The sequence below is a fragment of the Pangasianodon hypophthalmus genome, chromosome 23 (assembly GCF_027358585.1).
Source record: "Pangasianodon hypophthalmus isolate fPanHyp1 chromosome 23, fPanHyp1.pri, whole genome shotgun sequence".
NCBI lineage: Eukaryota > Metazoa > Chordata > Actinopteri > Siluriformes > Pangasiidae > Pangasianodon > Pangasianodon hypophthalmus.
In genome coordinates this window covers 9,091,426-9,117,366 of record NC_069732.1, presented here as the reverse complement: position 1 = coordinate 9,117,366, position 25,941 = coordinate 9,091,426, and the positions used below count along the sequence as shown (strand labels likewise).

Below are 25,941 nucleotides of genomic sequence, written 5' to 3'. Positions count from 1 at the left end.
ATAAACTAAACAAAGTCAATATTTGGTGTGATAGCCCTTTGCTTAAAAAAAATCAGTAGTCTCAGGTACAGTTTGTGCAGTTATATAAGGAAATTAGCTGGTAATTTTTACTGAACATCAAATCTTGCCACTGTTCTTCTGGAGACTGTCTGACTCGTTTTTTAAAAAAAAAATTTTTTTTTTTTTTGCAGGCAAATCCCAGCAGCCTTCATTATGGTTTTTTGTCTGAAAAGTGGTCTGTTATGCAATATATTGCTTTCTTTGCTGTCATAGATTTTTCTATAACATTATTTTTTGCTGGAAAAGTAATGTTTGGAACTATAAAATGTTTTTGTACTGACTCAATAAAACATGTATAAAAAATAGGGTGCCTAAGACTTTTGCACAATGCTATACAAGAGGATTAATGTACAAACATTATCATCATCATCATCATCATCATCATCATCATCATCTGATCTCTCATAATGTGCTCCAGCCTGAGATTTTGGTACATTTTATTTAGTGTGAAAGCTACAAGAGAAGGGACATATAAAATTGTATGGTCAGTCTGCAGAACAAACCTGTAATGATAACACTTTTCCAGGATAAGCTGAGAATCAATCCTGGATACAGACTTGAATATTTGGGCCAAGTATATATACATTTTTTGAACCTCCTCTCCTGCTTTCCTGTTCTCCAGGATTAAGGTGAATGATCAGATTGTGGAAGTTGATGGCACCAGTCTTGTGGGTGTGACGCAGAGCTTCGCTGCCTCTGTGTTGAGAAACACCCAAGGTGTGGTCAGGTAAGAGCCCCAAGTAATCCCAAAAAATATTATATAATAGTATTTGGGATTATTTATATTATACAAATATAAAATATGTATGTATTGTTAGGGCGTGTCAGTTTTATAAAAGTGCGCATATACCATAATGGGGTGCTCCAAATCACATTAAGTTTTAAAATACGATTATGTCTTGCTTGGTAAGTCATTACTTGATAATAATAAATATTTTCAAATTTTAGCCCAGTATTTTATTGACACCTATATTTCATATTTTCAAAGAAATATCTTTAATGAAATTAACACTTTTTTAATTTTGGGGAATAAATGTTAAATTATTGAACACTTGGATTTTTTACTTTTTTCAGCCGTTATAAAGTGCACAAAATGTTAAAACTTACCAAGCTAAAGGCAGTCCAATTCCAAAATCAAAAGTTGTTCTTGTATTTTAATACCAAATTACATGTTTTTACTACCCCTCATCAGAGGTAATAGTAAAAATTGATTTTCACCCCAAAATTTACATGCCCTGGTGTACTGTATATATTAAATATTTTAGGATAAATGGGATATGGGTTAAACCATGAGTACACACACACTTCTGAAATGCCTTCTTATTACTAGTGGCTTGTCTTTTTATGCTAATGTAGAACATTACTGCAGAATTTCAGCTGCTATTTTCTGCTTCTCCTGTGTGTGAGAAACACAAAGGCCGCAGTTCTCATTAGTGTATTGAGACGCCTTCAGACACGGAACAGAGTGGCTCTTTGTGTTAGTGAAGCAAGATTTCACTGAAAGCAAACACACTCTTCATAAACACCAGGACAGCACAGCATGACAGAGATTATTTTTACACCAAAATCATCTGTGCCGTATCCCCCCTGCTTTCTCTTTAATCACCTCTCTTCCTAAGCTTCTGCAATTATCGCGTGTATGACAAAGATTAACAGCAGAGTGTGTTCTTAAGAATAAATGTTGATGTTGCAGTTAAGAAATACACACTTATTGAAATAGTTGGGATAAAGATTCATATAGTAAGGTTAATGCCCATGATACATGAAAGGATCATCAGAAACACTGTTAGGAATTTGAAATACAAAATAAAGTTGATTTGTTTAACACTTTCCTTGGTCACTTTATAATTCTATATATGTTATTTCATGGTGTTAGTGTTTTCATTATTATTCTATAATAGTTTAAATGAAGACTTTTCAGTACAGGCTGTTATAGGAAAATAATGAAAGGCAGGGTGGTGTGATACATTACCACCCTGGAGTTGATTGTACAGGGTATCCGAAAAGTCAGGAACTAATGGGAATATGTTGAACAAGTATGTCGATTCGAACAGGTTGAGCAAAATAATGAAACACCCAAAGTGTTTGATTATGCTTGTATCGCACTAGCATGCTATTTATTTGTTAAAGAACTACACATCATGCTTTTGTTAATAGGAGATATTGTGGAAAGCTAACTTCACTATTGAAGTTAATAAGGTAAATAATGTCATTTGTCCTGATCAACTGCAAAATGCTTTGCTCTGAAGACTTTCCTATGGTGGAAAACTTGAAGAAACAGCTTTACCTCAAAGCACTGTTGTGAAGTCTCCTTCCATAAATGTTAAATAAACATTCTCCTTAGTGAAATATTCACCATACGAAGGACTGTACATTTGTACTCTGTTTAATGACTTTTACTGTAGTAACTGAGGAGTTACTGTAGAAACAGTCATGTATTAAAACCAGCTCTTTAATATAACCTTGTGATTTACCTTTCAGCTGGCACTACTGCTAGAGCTGCTGTCATAGGAAATTAATCAACACCTTCTGACCAGTCAGAATGGAGTTGTTTAATGATTCATAATGTTTAATAACCACTGGTAAAAAGTCAGTGCTTTAACTATAGTAATAGTATAATGTCATAATAAACATTTTATAATATGTTATGAATGTGTTCATAGGTTATTATAGATATGTCCTTCATAGAAAGTATTACCAGCTCTGTTCTTCAAGATCTTTCAATTATACATGCCTGTTCTTTTTTTTCCCTTTTTCTCTGATTTGCTCTCTCCTTCAGGAATTCCCCTTCTCGTATTGAGCGTGTCGCCTTGTGGCCCAGATTCTCCTGTCGTTCTATATTTAACCTAGAAATTAATCCAGGTCTCAAACCACATCTACTTAAATGGTCACTGAATCTGACCGGACAGATGTATTAAAACTGACTCTAAGAATGATTCATTGGGTTGGGAGTCAGTGAGGATTCGTGAGCAGTTTGGCAGAAGAGGTTAAGTGGCTCGCCTGTCAGCCCAGTAAGCACACTACATCTGATGACCTGTGTGTATGTGTGAGCACTGGCACCCAGGCCTGTTTCCAGGTCAGCTCCGCTGTAGAGCCACAGGAGCAGTGAGCAGCCCTGAGGATTTGCTCGGCTGATATTTCAGATGTACCCCAGGGCTGGGTGCAGATACAGAACGATTAGGAGGTCCTTTTCCTGCTTTAGATTCACATACTGCCAGGAGATCACTTGGTACTTTGGGGAAATGAGCATAGATAATATTCTTAGAAGCTTGTCTCTTTTTATATTTGAAGTCTGTAGCAGAAAGTTTAATATAGGTTGCAGAATATACGTGAGATTTGACATGACAACATTTTGACTGAAGACACCTGTAGGCCTACCAACCTTTATGAAGTTTGTGTAGGAGCATTTTAACATCAGAGTATGCTAAAACAAGTGATCGCTCAAAAATGCTCAAAAATGACAGGTGAGCCAGTTGCCAATTGAACGGAAGAGAAGAAGACTGGAGAGTCTGACCAAAATAAAGATGATTAAATATCTCTGCAGTGTAGTGTCAAATACAAAACTTTTTCAAATAATTTTAAATAATTTTAATAGTGATAAGTAAACAGTAAATAAGTAAATAAGGTGACATTAGAACGGAGATAAAAAGGATTATATCAAAAATATACCGTTATTTTTTTACGTAACTACATACATTATTGCTTTGCTATATGCTTTGCTATAATTATATATATATATATATATATATATATATGTATACACACACACACACATATATATATATATATATATATATATATATATATATATATATATATATATATATATATATATATATATATATAACATTTAATGTCAACACAGGAGAAGAATGTGCTGCTACTGAGACCAAGAGTGCATTTCTGTGGGAAAAGAGCTTGACATTTTGTGCCAGGAGCAATGATCACCTTTAAATGCCCTGTTGATTTATTCTCATGATTAGTTCCTTACTATTAGCTACTGAAATCTGTTTGGAACGTATCGATTTCAACATATTGATCATTTCAGTTGAGTGAATTCTGAATTTGTTTTCTCATCCTTTTCCTCTGGCTGGTGTAAGTAGGATGTACTGTGACTAAACCCACATCTAGCTAACATAGCTAACATCTGGTTAATTAGTCTGTACCCACTACAGATCTGTCTGTATTATAGTGTCCAGTTAAATGCAAGCATAGTAAAGCTCATTTACATCATTTAAAGAGAGAATCTAAGAGTCACAAGACTGTCGACTTGTCTAAAAACAAAACCATTGGAGAGCTGATGGGAGTTTAGCAGATTAAGGATTAAGCTACCCTTTGCTAGTTTAGCACCAATTCCCATTTTAAAGCAATGATGACAGAGGATTTAGGAATAACTCGTATTGAATAGAATCCACATGGATGCTCTGATTTCTAATTCATTCTATTGTTTTTAATAGCAGTGGACTGTTTAAGCATTAAACCACATTCTATAGACACACACACACACAGAGCAGAGAAGCATCCCCACAACACAACAGCAATAATAATCCTAGCCTGCTAATTGGCTGTTTTATCTTTGTGCAGGTTTGTGATTGGCCGAGAGCGTCCAGGGCAGGAGAGTGAGGTAGCTCAGCTGATCAGTCAGACGCTGGAGCAGGAGAGGCGTCAGAGAGAGATGATGGAGCAGCAGTATGCACAGTATGATGCTGATGATGACGAGGTAAGCCTTACAGCAGCACATCTGTCCCCTACGACTGTGCAAGCCATAGCCTGCCTGAACCCTGAGTAACCCTGACAAGGCCCACCCATACCGGTTCATAACACAATGTTTTTCATCCACACTGTTTTTTTTTATTATCCACACTTAAATGCAGAGGAAAATGCCTGTAATGAGTGTGTGCAGATTACCTAAACCAGGAAGTTTATATCATTTACACAGTTTTATGTAAATAAGTATGTGTAAAACCCGTCAGATGTCGTTGTGGCTGAATTCTAACAAATAGCCAAAAGAGACAAAAAGTCTAGGTTTTGACCAAAATTGGCATCTCTGCTTTAAGAAACCAATATATTTCACCAACATGTGAAAATGTTTTTATTTACTTTTTAACATTATCTCGCAAAATAAAAGCTCCTGGAATACCTCTGCACCACAGTCAGAAAGGAAATCTTTTAATATATTTTTGTCTGTTTTCACTTTTGGGGATAACCAGACTTTAATATGTTTGGCTTTAACTACATGCAAGGATACATGCAAAAGAGAAACATAGGAAACTATATCCTTCCCAGGCTGTGACAAATAAAGTGAAAGAAGAACGTACTCTGTCCTGAATGCAGGAATTTATATTTATGTTTATATTGTACATCGATTAGTTTAGCTGTAAAAGAGTTGGAGTTTTGGATGTGTTGGAGCTGGAAAACATGACAGTGAGGGACACATCATGCCATAAACAGCGGATTGTCATTTTCAAATATCTCAGGTTTCACCCATTTCCCCATTTTCTGTGGTCAAAAAGTTATTTTAGTGTGGACAGAAAGCCAAAACAGAGTAAATGTATTTTATGTATTTTATATTTGTATTTGTATTTCTGCATGTTGACAAGGCCTTCAAGTCAGCAAAAGTCCAAATCTGGTAAAAACAACCTGGAAAAGCATTATATAAGAGATTAAACTAGATACATCATGACAAAAGCTTTGCTAACAAGTCTACGCCTTATCAAAGTATGTTAGAAAGTATGATACCAGTTATAGTATTTTAAAAGATTTTTTTTATTATTGTAATGTGTATAGAGGTGTATTTCTTTCTTTGAGTAGGTACTCTAGCCATAATGTTTAATTTAATAGACATTACTTTCACTGGATCTGGTGTAAGTGCTTTTCTTTCATCTTAGACTAAGGAGACTGAGCTTGTTTTCCTGCCTGTCAGCACCCTCTTTTCTAGGAGGATTTGTTTCCATGCATTAGACTGAAGCACATTTCCATAATATGCGATGTGTTGCCATGGCACTAAGGTTCTATATTAGAGCTCTGATGATTGACTGGAGGGAAGGCTGAATCATCAGCTGTGAAGCTGGGATACAGTCATCAGCCGAGATGCTGGGATAATTACATTTATAAGCTACACGCAGTAAATTTTACCTTATGATTTGAAGGGATAGGGACAGTTTAGCATAATAGCCAGTGGTTATTGCATTAGAGGTTATAATGTGGGAATAACTTTTTTTAAGCTGCTGTAAGCGATGTTTGCAATCTTTCTAGCAATCCCCTTGCTAGGATTCCCACAGCCATGGCCTCCATCAAAACCTCTTCCCAAACCCCCTTACCTTTCAAGAAATGATACTCGCACAGTGTAGGGGTGCCATTACATCCAGATCAGGATCCATAAAGTGTCTGTGTGGGGCATGCCTTTGTTCCTTGCAGACGGAGCAATGCCTACACAGATAAACTTTGTAATATTACCACAGTGTGCAGTTCCTTGGTTGGATCAAATTTAGCTACATCATAGTAAAATGACATTCACAGCTTCTATAAACAGCATCTGTTAACATCTAAGTGTTTCTTTTTGTTGTGTACATTATAGTGTGACAGCTTTTGGGTAACAAGCAAAATAATTAATTTGCAGGAGCAAATTGTCATTTTTTTCAGTGTGTACATTATGTAGACGTGCACATATTTGTAATTTGGCGCAGGCTGTGTGAAAGCTGTTGCATTGCATGGCTGTGGAATTAAAAGACATAAATTTTACTACAACCAGTTCTAATCAAACACATGCCACTCTGTGGAAGCATGCGCATACAGCCTAAAGATGTGCCATTTTGTAAATTTAACAAAGTGTGATTTCTGCATTTTTTCTGATATGTTATGAAACAGATAATAGTTTTTTAATGTGTGGTGCTCACTCTTCCAGCAGCAATTCAGTGGTTTAAATAGGAAAATATATTTCTGCAACCAGTTGTTTTAAAGCTCTTAAATGAGCTCTTTCACCATCGGATGGCTCCAATATTGACGTTTTTCATCTTCCTTCTAACATTAAAACATCTGACAATGTTTTGGGGTGGTTTTTTTTTTTTTTTTTTTGGGATGTTGGCCACCCTCACAACAAATGATTGCCACCAAACTCTGTTTTGTTGTGCACAGGCCTTGAATTGGGTTTTATCATACAGACATGCTCTAGTAACAATACATAACATTACTTATACTTGTTTTATTCCTCTTATACCACAATAATTTGCCAAACGAATTTTTTTTATTTATTAAAGAAGACACGTTGTACTTTTAATGCGTTTATGGTTATTTTTAATGTTGTGAAATCTCTGTGAAACAAGTTACTTACATTATAGCAGCTATAAACAGTCGTTCCCTCACCATCCTCACCATTTCTCTGTCTAATAAATAAGCCAAAAAATGTTACTGAGAAACCATAAAGGCCTTCGTCCTGAAGATCCCCGTGTCAGAAAGCTTAGCTTTACCCTGACTGTTACAAAGCACTGACACTGGAGACTCTTTCCATAAAGGTTAACTAAACGTCTCCTTACAGCAAACTTCACACACACTTTTAAATCTGTTTATGTGGAGTGTCTGCCATACGAAGTTCCTGTGCATGCTGTTACTATAGAAACACTAATGTATTAGATCAAGCACATTAATATAAACCTATGATTTGTCTTGCAGACAGAAGTACTGTCAGAGCTGCTGTTAAAAATAATCAACACCTTCTGACAAATCGGAAGCGAGAATTCCACAGCTCTTGTGCAGTCTATATCTAATACAGTCTATATCTAATACAGTACATGTTCAAAATAAATGCCAAGCAGGAAGGACTGCCTCTTACAGAAAATTTTCCTCCTAAATGGTTACTACAACTGTACCAGGGTTATATTTGTAGTATAGAACCCACAACAATCGGTTACTGCACCTTTAATGTACCGTTGCTTGTTAAGGGTTTTTTTTTTGCCTTTTGTCTGTATCTTTCACCTGGGAAAGTGAATGTAGTGTATCCTTAAACCTCATTTAAGCAACATAAAATTACCTCAGATAAGTTTTAACGGTATACTACATTAATAATCTGGGAGACATATACTGTACCTAGTAATGGTACACAAGCGTTATGGTACCTTCCCAGTGACAAATAATGGTACACTTTGGTTCTAATAGTGCTGTATTTGTCTGTGGAGATGTCCACTGGTATTTATATACTGGCTGTGTAATGTATTTTGGTAGAAATGGTTAACATCCATTTTTCTTTTACCAGTGTAACATGTTAAAATATCAGCCTGTCATGTTCAATATTTAAAGCCATGGATTTTCAGAACATTATCATTGCAATGTTCTGTCCTTATATAATAACTGCAATGATTTGTAGTTGGATTGCAGCCTGGGGTAAGTGCTTAGTGTAGCTTTTTAAGAGGTAGAGCAGGGTTTTGTAATGCTGGGGGTTTGATCTGTGCCCTGTCTCATCCCACTGGCCTGCAAGGGCAAGTGTGAGTGAAGAAGAGTATGTTTGCTTGTCTGTGTGTGTGTATTAAGGTTGCACTCTGGGCATTACGAAAAAGCCTCAGCACACAAATGAGGGTTTATGAGAGTGCTGCTGAGAAAGTGCAAGTCGTGTTGTGGCATGAGTGTCGTATTTTTGTGAATTAAAGAAATGAAAACTCCTGACTATGTAGTAAAACCAGGAAAAATAGGCATAACACTATTGCTGCTGGGATCAGCAAGGTAGTCATAACAACGTAAAATGCTTTTTATAAAGGTTACTGTACATGATTCTTTTTTTTCTTTTTTTTAAACTGAAAGGGTGAAATCATTGCTTTGTGGTTACTGAGGGTTGGAGGGTTGGTTAGATGTAGACATACCATTAATTAGCTGCATCAATATAATGGAAGGTCCTCACACGGATAGTAAGAGAAACAGTGGAAGCCATCAACGACTGGTTCATATCAGGTAAGGGAACGTCCCTGAGTGTTTCTCCGAGCGCACAAATCGCCTTTCAGCTTTCGAAGACAGGTGCTTTGAGATAATCGAGTGTGAGTAGGCTGTGTTACACACTGACTAATTGAATGTGACACAACATAATGAACTTGCCCTCCTGAGCAGGTCAGTGTGGGTGGAGACTGTTACTCTGTTCTCTCTTCTACATGCACGTGTTTACTGTTAACACACACTGTCCCGTTTCATGTGTGCATGTGAGAGAAAGTAAAAAATTGGAGGTACAATCTGGTTCTGGTTACAGCTGGAGAGTCAGATTACAGGCTGTCCACTACCATAATCCGTAACGCTAGTCTGTTTCTCAGTTCCTTCACTAGAGCATAAGTTGTTGTTACTGGTTCAAACAGGGTGTTAGGAGGAATGACTGATTTAATTAATTAGCAAAATTAACACTCAGGGGCTTTATGACCAAGTTGCTCAGATACACTTAAAAGCTCCCTCAGGTGCCATCCATTAATTTGCACTTGTGATATCTACCTGTGTCATTGAACTTCTTCTCGTATGCTTGTCTCAGACGGGAGAGTACGCCACAGATGAGGACGAGAATGTGGGACCTGGAAGGACGGAGAAAGACGTAACCATTGAGGTTTTCGATTTGCCTGAAAACGAAGACCTCATCTCACCATCAGAGCTGGACGCCACCAAACTCTACCAGAAATTCCGAGAGGTAGGCAACAAGCTTCAAGTGCACTTCATTTGGAGTAGACTAGCAAGAGGGAATCCTTGAAGAGTAGGGATGCATCGGTACAATTATTTTCCAAGGAACAAGGACAAGTACGTATATGTTTTTTGGGACTTTTTTACTTTTTTGGTACATTTTTAGATCAATACCAATACCAATACCAGAGTGAGTAACTTGCTAACCTACTTAATCAAACAGGGACATCATGGAACATTTTATTTAGCTCTATTTATGTTTGCCCGGTTTAAATAGTGGCCACGAACAGCGCATACATTCAGTTGATTATAAATGAAGTGCATTAGCTACATCAGTTACATTGAGTCGAGTATTTCGATATGGAAAAGCTCTTCTGCACAGCTGTAAGCAAAATACATTCCATCCCCTCATTGTCAATGACCGATTGTGGCTAAGCTTCAAGAGCAACATACTGTGTAGAAGCTGTTATTTTCACTCACATAGCTTTGTCTGTAGACAATTTTTTCTCACCTAGCCAGCATTTGGTGTAGCGTTGGTTGCTGTCATGTGCTGCTACCAATGAACTCCTTGTGCTGAGTTTTATTTTTAAGCTGTTTTATCACATTACCTGTACTGTAAGAAGATTCCTCCTCCTACATCCTATTTTCTCAGAGCACAGTCTGCAGTCTGCGTTACTTTGATTGCCATTATTAATCGTGAAATGCGTCCAGATCGGTCATCTCTCTTCATTAGTGCAGCAGCGTACACTAGGCTTACATCACATACTATCATGTGGTATGGGATTGGAGTGTTTATTATTACAAGTATGAGTAAAGGAGGCTGATATCTAATACCAGTATCGTTATCTACACAATGCTAAAGAAGAGTCTGTGTTTTATTTGACAGTACAAATACAGTTTGTGAAGTGTTGCGAAAGAAACTGTACTGAAACTTCATTTATATGCATTAAACCTGTGTTTTAGTGTTCTCTGTATTCAGAGATCTGTTCTGCATGTGATTTTCACACAAAATTCTACTCGCACCCAGTCATCTGTGCTACACTTCTTACAGTTCAGTAAATGTGCTGCCTTATACATCAAATTAAGTTAAAAATCCCAGCATCCCAGTGAGCCTTCTCTCGCCCTCACTCACTTTTTTTTTAATTTCTTCACTGCATTTCTCTCCCACTCTTATACTCCTGTGTATCCTGACTATGAGATAGTGGGAGGGAGAGTGTTCAGGGTTGCAGAGGACATCTCCCTCTGTCCTAAACATTAAATCATCTTCACTCTCTTCCTCTCTCTCTCCCTTTCCTTTACTCTCTTTCTGTCCACAGCTACAGATCAAGCACAGTGTCACTGAGGCTGAGATCCAGAAACTCAAGAGCAAGGTAGGAACTTGGGTTTTCCATACAGTTAACATGCATTCAGTGTTTGTTTTTAGAAAGATTGAGATATTTTCTAAGAATCATGTATTCATAATGCATTGTAATGCATTTATAGCATACTGTATAATATACATAATAACTTATAATATCATGATAAAAAAAATCAAATAGTTATCATTACATACATAACACTCTATAAAGCATGTATGTGTATATGACTACGTAGTGTAAGTTTACATAATGCATTATAATATCTGTTCATAAATGCGCTGTAGACACTAATGTTGTAATGCACTTTTACAGCGCTGTTGATTCATTTTCTATAACAGCAGCTCTGATTGCAGTTCCAGCTAGAAAGCAAATCACAGGTTTATATTAATGTGCTCCTTCTAATATGCCATCTAATATGTTAATGTTTCTGTAGTAACAGCTCATTCACCGGGACTCTACACATAAACAGATAAAAAATAATGTAGCTGTTGACGTGGTGAAGTTTTCTGTGACGAGATGTTTCTTTAGCATTTTCGGAAGGAGTTTCCAGTGTCAGAGCTAAAGCTGTTACCTAAAGTTTTCTGACAGGACAGTCTAGAGGGCTTTTCCACTTCCTGCTCTCTCAGTAACAAGGCGAGCTGCGTGTTTTTTGTCTTATTAACATCGAGACAGAAAAAAGGGAGGCTGGTGAGATTATGATTAGGGATGCAGAGAAACAATTTTGTTCAGACTGAATATGGGTACATGTTTTTTGGTAGTCATCAGTACTGATACCAACAGATACTGATCTTATAACCTACTTAGTATTAAATAGTTATCAGGGGCATCCTGGAAGAATTCAGCTCAGTTTTTTATGTGGGTTGCTGCCGTGTGCTGCTAGCAATGAACTCCCTGTTTAGGTTTATGTTTAAGTTATTATGAGTTTGAACAGTATCTTTAATAGAGAGCATGAGGGCGACTGACTTGGGCAGTATCAGCAAGCGTGGTCATTAAAATGAGTGGAAGGTGCCGTGAATTGCCGTCTGACACACGAGCAATGTATAGACCCTTGCGATGTTGGTATTGCAGCATTTTTATAAGAGTATGAGCAAATGAGCAGAGTATTGCAATGATACCTTACTATACTAGTGTTGGTATTGATGTGTTCCTAGTTATGACTGTTTATTACGTGTTATAAAGGAAATGATAACAGGAACTAATTTGTTTCATTATTATTATTTTTGCTGTTTACCTGTTTGTGAAACACCAGTTGGATGTGATCTTCTTACTCCATTTAAAGACTGTAAAGAATGCCTATTGTGCATATAGTAAATTTGGCAATCAATTAATCCTAGGTAAACGATTACCTGACAGCAGACTCAAGGCCCTTTACTCATCTGTTTACTTTTCAAAAGATCTATGATCTGTGATGAATTGTGCTTGTATTTGATTATTTCATAATTTTGTTAATGCTAAAATTGAGTGTTTCCTATGATTTTACCTTTAGTGGGGTATTTTGCTGAATTTGCTGGAAATAGTACCAACATACAGTATGCCCTGTTGCCAAATATTTTTATGAATGTTTAATCTGTGTCTTATGTTTTGCAGAAAGTGTAATTTCAAGACTTAAATGCTTAAAAGGCTTGTGTTCAGAGTGGATAGATTAAAACATAGTCAGCTTCAGGATTATTGACACCCTTAATGAAAATGAGCAAAAAATAATAACATACAGCAAGTGATATTTCGAGTTTAAGATACTGTATAAGATAAGATACTTTATGAAGATACTGTAGTTTTACTTTTTCACATACTTTTGTATGGTACAAATTATATTTGGTGAAGCATTCTCTAAAAGTAAAAAAAAAAAAACACTTGTAAAGAATATTGGATATTGTCAATGCAAAACATTTCAAGCTCCTTTATATTCTTAGCTGTGCACTATTCAATCCAGATCACAGATTCTGAACAGCATTCAGATCTATAGACTGTATTGATTTTTTTTCCCTCACATCTTGTTCTCTGGTGTTATAATACTTCTCTCCTGAAGGGTGCCAGTAATTCTGGAGTTGGCTGTACTAGTATGATTATGTTGTGTTTATTGATTGATTCCCTCCTTCTCTCTGTGTCTCTCTCTCTCTCTCTCTCTAGCTGGCAGCAGTGGAGAAAGAGAAGGCCCGCTGGGAGCGAGAGAGAAGCCAACTGAAGCAGAGCATTGAGGATAATAAGGAAAGGATGTTGAAGCTGGAAAGCTACTGGATCGAGGCTCAGACCCTCTGCCACACTGTCAACGAGCACTTAAAGGAGGCTCAGAATCAGTACCAAGCCCTGGAGAAGAAATACAACAAGGCCAAGAAACTGATCAAGGATTTCCAGCAGAAGTGAGATCATCAGTAGACCTTTCATATACACATTGGGGGTTTGAGAGAAAAAAACAGAAGCTACCATTTATAGTTACACACGTCATTACTTAATCCACTGATCCCGCACCCTAGGGCTGAGAGCTGGACTTAGCCTTTCATTCATTTTTAGTAGTTAATCATTTGTTTATTAGATGTAGCTGGATTTGAGAGACTTTATCTGTGAAACGTTTATAAGGCTTTTTAAAACTACTGAACAGAAAAAAAGCATTGCATATTTTTGTATCCATTGTAATTGGAGTAATCTCTTTCTGAGTGTGTGTAGTGTTGGACCTCACAGAGAGTGCACTGGAGCTGCAGTAAAGTGTGTGTGTGTATGTGTGTGTGAGAGAGAGAGATTATCTTTATGGTCATGCCTATCATAACCGCTCCTGTACAGCCTGACTGGCTTTAATTGCAGATCTGCTTGAGGCGACATTGCAAAAGCAAACTGCGTCTAATTGCCAAGTTTGAAGAGGGGAATAGACGTAAAGTAGGGCTGGAGTGGGGTAATACGCTGCCAGTGAACACGCATACATGAACACACACACACACACACACACACCTTGCTTTCTATTAAAAGTGCGTGACTCTTTCTCAGGGAGGTGGAGTTTGCCCAAAGGGAAGAGGCAGAGAAGAAGAGACTTGAGGATGTGGAAAAGGCTCATTTAGCTGAGATCCATGGGCTGCAAGTGAGGGTAATTATAAACACACACACACACACACAAAGATTTAGGGGTGTTCACAGCTGGTACAAATACCCAAATCTGTACCCAGGGTTGATCATGGGCTTATTCTGGGGAGGCATCATCACTGCAGCTCCTTCTAAACTTATGCAGTTTTACATGTATGTCCTTCTGTGTATCCTATTAATAGTTCGTATGCATTGTTTATTAAATTGGTATTTCTTTATTCATCTCTGATCAACGATCGAATGAAGGACTCGAGGTCTGGAAAAAAGTGCAAGTCTAAGAGCGCTTTGACTTTCCAGACTTTGCACTTTCAGATGGTGATGGTGGTGTGTTTCATTTATACCCTGCTGTAATGGAGATAACAGAACAGTGTTTATTTGGGCCTGAATTTCTATTCTAACTCAGATTATGGCTGGAGGACAATGTTGACAGTCGGAATGTAAATAATAATCCATAACCAACAGATTTGTGATAATCATACAAACTCATTTTTTTCTGTGCAGATTGCAGCGCTGGAGTCGGAGCTGATGCAGCTGATGAAACAAAATGGCATTCAGGTAAACAACAACAACAACAATGGTGTCAACAGCCGCACACAGCTGAGTGACAGAGGTCCTGCGCCGCAGTGTCCTGAGAGACGCCTCACTGTAGGAGGTGAGCCACAAACACACACAGCCTCAGCTCTGTGCCAGTGTGACCCACGAATTCATTCATTACAGTAATGATTGGTTTTAAGGAAAGCAACCTCTGACCAGACCACCTTGTACACACACAGCCTTTTTCCACTGATAAGGTGCTGGGTTCTCATTTTGGGGGCTCAACTTAATATTTTCCACTACAAAATAGGTATTTTCAGGGAAGAAAATGGTGACTTAATTAATTTGCATGACCACCAAATTTTGAAGATGGTGGTTAAAAAAAAAACAGCAAAATGAAATCAGTGGTCTCAAGAGGGAGAAATAACTGAATTATTGGCTTTTTCAACAGTTTTACTGTTATACAGATTATTGATAAACTGCAGTAAATTTGTAATTGTTTTAAACCAACTGAAATGTAGCCGAGTTGTATAAATCAACACTGTGTCAGTGGAAAACATCCACACCTAAATGGTGTTAGAGGATGTAGGAGATGCTGTTCGTATATGAAAATTATCACAATTTGACAAGGACAAATGTGAATCCCGTAACATTAGTTTCCATTAGAGCCTTCTAGCAGCAATATTGGCATCTTTATGATACAGATCAGGGCTTTTCTCTGTCTTTGACCAACGATCAGCATATAAGAAATCAAATTATAACGATTTGAATGTCCCTGATTCAGCTCTATTCAACAGTACAGTAGCCAGTCGACAATTACACTACCATGTTCATTTGCATCTCTGATACTTAGGGGCTTAACATGCATTTCTGCCTTTTTGTTTTGAAGAAATAATGTCATGACAAACCTTTTCATTTAAATTATATTTGTTTTTAAATACATCTTATCTAGCAGTTTGAAGAGAGGAACATAAATCTAATAAGACTAAGATTAGTACTTAAGATAAGTAAGATATGAATGAAGAGAAATAAATACACGGCCAAATGTGACACCAGTTTCTGTTTTCAGCTGTGCTTTTTAGATGAAGTTGCTTTTCCCTTTGGTACACAGCATTTTACTCCTTGCAAACATGTTCATTCTGAGCCTGCCAAAATAACGGAGATAAAACCGGACAGGGCTGGAATACTGATTAAAATGTGAGGTGACTGAATGAGGCGGCTTACAGGGGACGCTCAGACTTCACTGAGACATGCTCTTTAGAAGAAGTTCTTGCTGCCCTGTCAATGAGACACTGTTTCATTTCACATTTTCTCAAACTCTTTATGATAAAATGTCAAGGGCTCATGAGCTATGAGTGAAGTCTGAAAGGAGGCAAAGCTCAAAAGTCAGACCTTCACTGTTTTCAAGTAGAATACTGTTATTATGTTGTTAATGTATGGATGCTCTGTTGTGCAACTCCTGGCTCGTGTTATGTGTCTCAGAGTCGGACGAGTGTGTAGGCAGTGACCTGATGAAGGGTCAGACGCAGATGTTCGGAGCCTCCAGAAGTGTACAAGACAGCAGCAGCTCTACCGAGGGTGAGGACGGCATCCAGCGGAGGGTAAGATACAACACATACATACATGGATGTGTGCACTGTACTGTGGATAAAGAGAACTAGGACACTCGGACATAAACTGGACAACATATGGAGACTCAGCAGGATGTATTCACAGAGAGACAGAGAAGGTGAGAGAGAGAGAGAGCCAGAGAGACACAGAGAGATTTAAGTATACAGCAGAACAAGTTTATATCTACATACCTTTCTATTTAATGCCCTTCCCAGTTTTTTCTAACAATTATATTCTGATTAGCATAATAATAACTGTCACTATGTGCTTTGAATGCTCTTAACATTACGTCTCGTTGAAAGCCTCTTGCTGTGAGCCTGAACGTGCCTCTAAATGACATGGCCAGTTCTTATCTAAAGTCTTTATGTAAGATACTAATTGAAATGCCTGAGCCCCAGTGGTACTGATTTAATCTCGCCTGGATTCAAAGCTTATTCCGAATTGCTGGTATAGTTTTAAAAGTAAGTGTTAATTAGGGCCCGTCCCAAACTGAGGGTATAAAAGCAAGCATTTAAGACACTGTTTAAGACTTTTCCACAAGTTGTCTGTTGCTCAGTGTGGAGATCACTGTTACAAACAGCTGAATATTAATAGACAATGGCGGTAGCAGATCAAATGAAGTGTAGACTAGAGATAAAAATTAGGTTATAGATCAAACTCAATTAAATCATTAAATTGATTATTTTTAAAGGTTTTGTTCCAAAGAAGTTGTTACCTTCATGCTGCTTACTGATTAATGAGTATTAACAAAAAAAGACACTTCATTATTTTAAGCTTAATTTGATTATCTTTTCCATCCATCATTGGCATTAATTTTGTTGCATCCACCCAGCTGCTTTCTGCTCTCAACAAATACTGTATCTTGGTGTTTGCTAGTTATCTCAAGGAGTTGAGTCAGTGAGCACATGATGCGAGCACTTTACAAAAAGGGCAGGTTAAGGGCACATAAAGGGTACTCTTTTAAACCTTAAAATGGGAAACTGGACACCCTAAGGCCTTGCAGATCATGTGACCCCACATCCACCATTTGGGAGTGGGACAAGTCTGTAGTAAAATATAGAGAATGTATCTGATTTTCTTCCTTTTCCATGCCCCTTCTTTTTTCTCTGTAGAGTTCTCACATTCTCTCCACTGTTGTACCTGAGTCCATGGCCCCCAGGATGCCTGAGAGTGAGGGTAGGTCCTTAACACATTCTCTAATCGTACAAAATATTCCCTCTTACCTGTCAGACCAGTGAATGGTAACATGAGCTGCAGAGGCAACATCAGTTGCTGTTGATCATAATATCAATATAATGTGTTTAACCAAACTACAGTATATACAATATGATAATGGATTAAGGCACATAGATATCCAACAACTTGATGAAAGCTTGACATTCAGTGTGGGAGGAAATCAAACTTGGCTATCAATGACTTAGACATCTTCAGGCAGACTGGCAGTTTTAACACCATATTTGTTAAACTTGCTTGTTTGTCCACATTGGTTTGGTGAAATATAAAGTTGAGGTGTCAAAGTACACTATATATCCAGAAGTATGTGGACAACTCACCATCACACCCATATGTTCCTTTTCCAAAACCAGAGACATTAGCACGTCCTGCTTTTGCTGTTATGACAACCTCCACTCTTCCAGGCAGGTTTTCCACTAGATTTTGGAGCGTGGCTGTGGGGATTTGCCCATTCAGCCACAAGAGGATTAGTGAGTTGCGTCATTGATGTCAAGTGAGAGGGCCTGGTTGGCATTCCAGTTCATTCGAAAGGTGTTCAGTGGGGTTGATGTCAGGGCTCTGGCCATTTGAATTCTTCCACATCAACCTTGGCAAACCATGTCTCTATGGACCTCGCTTTGTGCACAGGGGCATTGTCATGCTTTAACATGTTTAAGTTCCAGTGAAGGGAAATCTTAATGCTATAGCACACAAAGACATTCTAGACAATTGTGTGCTTCCAACTTTGTTGCAACAGTTTGGGGAAGGCCCACTGTGTGTGATAGGTGTGATAGGTGTGATGGTCAGGTGTCCACATACTTTCAGCCATAATATAACATGATTGTAGCCTTAGAATGAGTGCCAAAGTGCAAAGTCTGAATTCTGGGATCTCTGCAGGTTCTCCAGTGGTGTCGAGCCTTTTCCAAGGTCAAGATGAAAAATGTAGCAAGAAGCTTGTGGATCTGGGGTAAGATGAAGAAGAGAATTATGATAATGGGTTTTGGAGAATTTCAAGACATTAATGAAAAATCCAGCAGGTTTATGATTTTATATGTAGTGCAGGAAGTGAAGGCAGTATTAAAGTTTATGTGGCTGGGAAATATGCCGTATGGCTTAAACAAACATCCCAGGAAAACACTACCATCTTCATCTTCAGAAAGACAGAAGTATATTCAAATGTGAATATTGTGTATTCTTCTGTAACCTCTTTTCTGCCCTCCAGCTCCACAGACCCATCAGTAGAGAAACACAAAAGCAAGGTATGGCTTTTCATCACTCTCCAGCTTAACTGAACATGAGAAACTTTGTTTTACATGTTATTCGTTAGTAATGAGGTTGGGTGTTTATTTGAGCTGTGTTTACTGATAACATTTCTTTTTGCAGCAGAAGTCTTTTTCATGGCCACACTTCTTCTCCTATTCATATAACTTGGTACTCTATCTGTGGTAAACCCAGAAATATGCTCATAAAATTGAAACCATTTATTCCAGTGTAATCAGAATATGTGAAATCAGCTCTCTCTTTGCACCACATAGATTTGAAACGAATCAAGGAGTTTAAAAGCTTTCCGTATTCTTTTTTTAGAGCAATTTGTTGCAAGCATGGATTATTCTGCAGTTTTCTCCATAAAGACTTACTGAGATTTAAATCACAAAATTTTCGTCTTACCAAGGGCTTCTTATGGGATGGAAAAAATGGATGGGAAGATGAAATTTTAAAGTTCTGCTTCTATGAAAATCTGTATTTTTTGCTAAACCTGTTCAAAATGAAACTGTACAGCTTATTACTTTGATATTGTTATGTATAATGCTTGGAACTGAGGCAAATGCATTATTTTAAAGGTAATATTAGTGATTTTGAAAAGAACAAATGATGTAGTACCAGAATATAGTTTATAGTTTTAGTTACTGTAATGTGTATTGAAATAATTGGTTTAGTCAAATTCTTTCAGCTTTCCCAGTTGGAAGGGAATCTTACAATGCTGACAACTGATAGAAAAAAGTGCTAACATCATGTTTTTTGAAAGAAAGCCTATAAAAAAAATCCATAAAAAAGAACAGCCACAAAAGGGCCTTTATTAGAAACTAGACTTTCAGTCAATATTATATTATATAATAAGCTTTGAGGAGCACAGCCTGAAAGATTCACACACACACACACACCTAATCCTTTGTTATTAAAAAAGCCAAATGTCCCCACAGTGTCAAAACTGTCAGATATTTCCATCATTGTTCCCACCAAGATATAAACATATCGCAAGATAAAAACATATCACACACACATATGTGCACACACACAATAAAATCTCAAAATAAAGTCAGTACTTATTGTCTATTCTCTAGTAAGGCAGAGATATACACATATAGATGTACACTGTAGATTTGGCTTTTTTATGCTGTTGTGTGTAGCCTCAGACAGAACAGTCCCAGCTGAAATTACAGTACAGAACAGATTATATTCATATATTACCTATTATGTATTACAGTTGAGTGCAAAAGTTAGCATACCCTTACTTCAACATGTTAAAACCAACAAGACATTTAAAGTGAGTTAAGTTTTACAAATGTTCCTTCATTATGAGAAATAACAAAATGGTCCAAAACTCTGCTAAGGTAATAATAGTTCTTAATGTTATCTGTGATATCATTTTATACCCCTCTCTAGCTCTGTGAATGGTCAGAAGTTTCTGTTAAGTGTTGTGAGAGCAGTTTTCCTGATCTTTTGACTGCTCACAGAAAACTGCCTGAAAGCCTGTTTACAATGCCTTAAATAAGACTTAAGAAAGGATGGTTTTAAGTCATTAGACTCCTTAATGAGCACATTTAAGTAAATTACCCAAAGCATATCAGTGGGGTTGCAAACATCTGAGCTTATTAATAAAGATAATTGTTGGCTTAGACAAATAATCATTGAATCCTGTTTTGGAGATAAAATGTGAAAAAAAACAAGGATGATGCAAACTTTTGCACACAACTCTACATGTGTTCTTGGCCTGAACACATTCAATTTCATCAAACACAAATTGCTTTCAGTAGAAGCATCTTTATTGATCAGTATTCCCACTCCTTCTGGGAGTTCCTTGGTTGTCTGTGGGTTTCCTCTCATTTAATTAGGTGTAATAAACTAAATTAAGAATCAATCATGAACAAATTACTCATTGCTGATTATTTGCCCCAGTGACACAATCATACCGAAGGAATACACAGCAGGCTGTTTTGCTGTTTAGAGCCAAGAAAGGCTGTTTTGTGCATTTTCAGTTTGTTCTGATGCTGATTGGTTTTCTCAGGCTTCTACTGTAATGGATGACGCCAGTGTGAGCAGCTCCAGCTCAGGAGAGATGTGGGGTGTGGTCACTGAGCCCAAGCTGACTGGCCGCTCACACACACTAGTGCTCTCTTCAGATGAGGTGAGAGAGTGTAAATAGCATTTTCTAGATAATTTAAGGATGTCTCTGCTGAAAAGAAGCTTTGCAAGTTTTAAGCCAGCAGATGGGGCTGTTGTATGTCTGCTCATGCTAAAGCTAACAAAGTCACTTTTTCTCTGTGCTGCGTGTGCCAGAGTCTGGACACGAGTGATGATGAGGTGAGGCTTTTTGTTTTTTTAATGGATTATTTCAGCATATGCGTTGACATGGTATGTTTCTCTCGGAGGGTTTTTTTTTTTCTTGTTGTTTTTACATTTCTCACATTTCACTTGCTTGATGTTGGCTGAACATTATTCATTCATTCATTCATTCATTCATCCATCTTCAGTAACCACTTTATTCTGGTCAGGGTCGTGGTGGATCCAGAGACTATCCTGGGAACACTGGGCGTGAGGTGGGAATACACCCTGAATTGAAACCAGTCTCAGGGCACCGTGCACACACACACATTCACACACTCATTTACACCTAGGGGTAATTTAGAGTCACAGTTCACATACTGGAATGATTTTGGGAAGATAGAGAAAACCAGTGAACCTGAAGGGAACCAACACAGACACACGGGAATTACCACACAGACAGTAACCTGAGCTCAGGATCGCACAGGGGACCCTAGAGCTGTGAGGCAGCAACACTACCCACTTGGCTGAATGTGTTTTACTATTTATGCTCAAGATCTCTTTTTATGCTGGTACATAAAGATCCTTCATCTACTAAAAAAAACATGATACATAGTACCTAACAATGACTGTGTGACTCATACCATAACCTCATAAAGTGTGTGTGTGTGTGTGTGTGTGTGTGTGTGTGCGTGCGTGCTGTGTATGAATGTATCACAAACATTTTACACGATTATGTGAATAGTATGTATAAATGTGAAGGTCTTTTATATGAAAAATTCACATGTGAAAGAAATTCTTCATGTGAGAATATAACGGAATTACGCACTATGTGAAAAAGTGAAATACTGTGTCTGTGATTTTCATGTGACGTTTCTCTAAGGCTGTGGATCTGTGTTTGTGCCAGGTCCAGGATGAAGGGCAGCCGCTGAAGCAGCACCAGTGGCAGAACCGCAGTGTGCCGGACTGGTCGTGTCAGCAGGTGTGTCTCTGGCTCATGGGCCTGAACCTGGAGCAGTACATCCCTCAGTTCACTGCCAAGAACGTGGATGGAGAGCAGCTCCTGCAACTCGACAATGATGCACTCAAAGTGAGCACACACACACACACGCTACTCACACAACTCCAGAAAAATCACAAGACCACCTTATATCAATTCAATTTAAGTTTTATATGCATAGAGCTTTCAACAATAGACAGTATCACGAAGCAGCTTTACAGAAATCCGGATGTAGATGTAGATCCTTAATGAGCAAGCCAGAGGTGGCTGTGATAAGAAAAAATTCCCTAAGACAACATGAGGAAGAAACCTTGAGAGGAAGCAGGATGTCAAAAGGACATCCTCTTCAGGGTGACCCTGTGTATTGGCATTATAAATCATTACAGTGTACAGTCATATAGAGAAGGGAAGCAGTAGTAAATACATTAAGGAAGGAATAACATATGATGGGACATTCTGTTATAAGAAAATAATCAACCACCCTGCAGTTGATTAATTTCAGTGTTTTACTCCTCTTATACCATAGCAATTTACCAGTGATTACATTATTTTATTTAGTACAGAACAGCATGGCATAATATTTGTCCATTTATAGTTACATTGAATGTTGTGGAACATCTGCAAAACATGTTATCACTGATGTTATAGCAGCTATAAACAGTCATTCCCTCACTAACCTCACACCAGACACAAACATATAGCTTGACATGTTCCCAAGAAACCAGAAAGCACAAACTCCTATCCTGAAGGTTCTCCTGTGTTGGAAAAATTAAAGTTACAGCTTGACTGTTAGAAAGTGCTAACGCTAGAGAAAATGCTAAACAAACGTCTCCTAATAGAAAACATTGCTATATCAGCAATTACACACCTCAGTCACGTCCCAGTAAAATCAGTGCAAAAATCTACTGGATAAAATAGGGGAAATATGGTCAAACGTTCTGGTTCTTGTACAAACCCTAATGTCAAGCATGCTAGAGTGAAATCTTAGTGCCTTATTGGATCAGATACATTGTTTGTGAATATGGCCCCTGGTTAGCAGGTCAAAATTGCAGTCTTTATGCTCAGTGTCAATGTTTCACTTTAGTTTCACATTTCCTTCTTCCAGGATCTAGGTGTAGCCTCTTCTCAGGACCGGGCTGTGTTTAAGAGGAAGCTGAAGGATCTCAAGGTGCTGATGGAGAAGGCCCGCAGGAACAAGGAGAAGCTGCAGAAGCATTGTGGAAAAACGACACAGGAAAGAACTGGAGCGACTGCAGAAAGAGTGCCGCAAAAACAGCAGGACCTCTGAGTTGGGAAAGGGTACTGAAATGTGATGGCATTTAGTCATGAAAATAACTTATTATGAGAGATGAGTCTAGTATTTTATGGTACTCTTGTCTGGGCTCCATTTAGTGGACATCAGAATCTCACTGGAAGAGGCACTGCTACTGAACTTCCACTGGAGAAAATAAACCAAACCATCCTGAGTAACTGATCCTTTTAACTGTAATTTTAATTGTTTTTTTTTTTTCAACAGTTTTAGAATGCTTGTTCATCTGAGAGGTGTATATTTATTTGCATTTTAGCTTGAAATGAATTAACAGCAGTATATATATATATATATATATATATATATATATATATATATATATATATATATATATATATATAAGATGTGCCATTTTCTACTGAGACCAGGATGTGCGGTTTACTCTGTGTGAAAAATCTCTTGGCTTAAGGCACAGGTGATATGACGCACAGCGCTGCTGTCATGCTGTCTGAAAGCTCGAGTGCTGCTCACTGGAAATACGGAAATCTTACTGTGAGAAGAAAGCCATTCCAAGTATTGAAATATCACAGACCTCGCACTAAATCCATCTGACCTTGTTGATGTTGTACACCTGTATTAACACTTCAGTCTACTGTTTAGTGTCCTGTATCCCTCAGTGACGTAAACAAGGAAGTCTGCACTTCAGAGCCTAGTACAAGGAAAGAAATTATAAGGAATAATCAAGGAGAGGCCTGAATATACTGTACAACCACACAGCAAGAGCCGATACTGAAACTGCACTCCAAAGATGACAGAACGGATCGCTGAGACGTCCTGCTGCTTCTACTTCTCCCTCACCGCTACCTGCTTTTAGTCGTCATTTGACTGAACTAGATCCTCAGTTAGCGCTGCCTTCTAAACTACCGCTGTATAGATTTTGTATAGCCTAGCCGCTCTGAGTGTGTGAAACCCCCCCAATTACAGTAGTCCAACATCTAAATGGTGTTCAGTAGCTGACAAACCTGCACTTAAAGCAGACCTATTCAAATTTATTATTTAACACTTATTATATAAATGTTATTTTATTTTCTGGTCAGTGGAATGAGATTTGTTTTCTTCATCAGACTGCTGTGTTCATGCTTGTCAGTTTTAGCTTAGCACCATATCATGGAAAAAAGTGTTCCAAAATACTTTTAATTCAGTATATATAATACTAGCGAGTATTGATCCTAATCCATGATTCTATTGTGATTTTTTAATGTACAGTCAATACATGAGATATTTCTATCAGATTTCCAATTGCTTATTTAATATTCAGCTGTAGTTTAGTAACTCATCATTTGCTTTGTTCTTTTTACTGATACAATTATATAGTTTTGTGTTAATATTTCTACATTTTCATGTTTTCCCTCATCCAGTGAATGTCTTCTTTTCTGTGAACACTATTGTTTTGTTCTGCTGTAATAATTCCGTGTTTACATTTGAAATCATGATTATTTCAATAGAAACGCAAGGGCAGCACTGCAGAGTATCAGGCAGTGCTGAATCAATGTGTGAATTCTCAAAGTTCTCACAAGATATGTTGGTATTTACTCCACATATGCTTGTATTTACTGTCATTTAGCTACAGTGTGTTGAGTACTGTTTTCTTATAAGGAGTTTGTTTGAATTATTTATTTTTCAAATCTAAAAAAAATATTGGAAAAAATCAGCTGATGTAATTTATCATCAACAAAATAATATATAGTCATATTTATGCCAAAAATTGTTCAAAAGTGATCAGTCTATCTCAGTGGTCAATTAGGTTCTGTATGTTTTTATCCTTTATGTTGATCCACCATAAATGTATCAAAATCGAACTGCTGCTGTCAGATTTCTCTGTCAGTCAGCAACATGCCATGACTTTTATATGACAGTTAAAAGCAATATGTGAACTGAAGCTTTTAAGAGCTGTTGTCTCTTTGCTATGGGTTACCTATATGAATGTGTGTATGCACAGGATAATCATGGGTGATGCTGGTGGTCATGATGCATAATCATTATTAGGCTTGAGTACAGAACAGACACATTGCTGAAACTGTGTGCACCTTCTCGTTCTGCGGTTCAGTTTCTAAACGAGTGCTTCATCACTCTTCAGACGCACAAACAAGGCAGCTGTTCATCAGTTTGTATAAACGGTTTCTGCCCAGTTTATTCGCTTCTGTGCTTTCTGCAAAGTTTCCTGCTTTCCCAAAAAAAGGCGTTAGTCCTTCCAGTTCAGAGATAATGCAAAGCACTGAAAGTACTGAGCTGCTCCAGGAACAAAAACGTCATAAGAAGATCTTTTTTCCACTCTGTTTTGTTAACTCATAGCTGCATGAAGGACCCCTAGGTGCCATGTCTCCCTTAGTTCCAGGACAGTCATATTTACCATGTTTTTATTTGTGAGAGGTTACAGTTGTCACTCATGTCGACTTGTAAATATGCCTCCAAATGACACAACCATTCAGAGAAATACAATGAAGGTTCATCCCAAAACAGTCTCTGATTTTTATTTTCTGTTGTCCTTATCTTATTGGTAAAGTATAAATTTTACTTGTATAGTATTATGTGTTTATTCATAGCACATACCTAATGAGATTATATCAGTGATGATGTCTTCACTATTTTAGACACAGGTACTGTGT

The 25,941-nt window shown here is 37.7% G+C and overlaps 1 protein-coding gene across 1 annotated transcript in view; it reads left to right on the top strand.

The window, feature by feature from the left end:
- ppp1r9a (protein phosphatase 1, regulatory subunit 9A) overlaps window positions 1-23,500 on the top strand; it is a 56,730-nt gene extending 33,230 nt beyond the window's left edge. Inside the window, 17 exon segments of the mRNA XM_034298367.2 lie at window positions 683-787; window positions 4,645-4,780; window positions 9,557-9,709; window positions 11,016-11,069; window positions 13,185-13,414; window positions 14,034-14,130; window positions 14,628-14,778; window positions 16,143-16,261; window positions 17,384-17,447; window positions 18,381-18,450; window positions 18,706-18,742; window positions 18,867-18,914; window positions 20,770-20,889; window positions 21,042-21,065; window positions 21,934-22,116; window positions 23,132-23,242; window positions 23,244-23,500. Coding sequence (XP_034154258.2) covers window positions 683-787; window positions 4,645-4,780; window positions 9,557-9,709; window positions 11,016-11,069; window positions 13,185-13,414; window positions 14,034-14,130; window positions 14,628-14,778; window positions 16,143-16,261; window positions 17,384-17,447; window positions 18,381-18,450; window positions 18,706-18,742; window positions 18,867-18,914; window positions 20,770-20,889; window positions 21,042-21,065; window positions 21,934-22,116; window positions 23,132-23,242; window positions 23,244-23,339 — 1,798 coding nt within the window. The 3' untranslated portion in view covers window positions 23,340-23,500.
- Window positions 23,501-25,941: the final 2,441 nt, after the last annotated feature.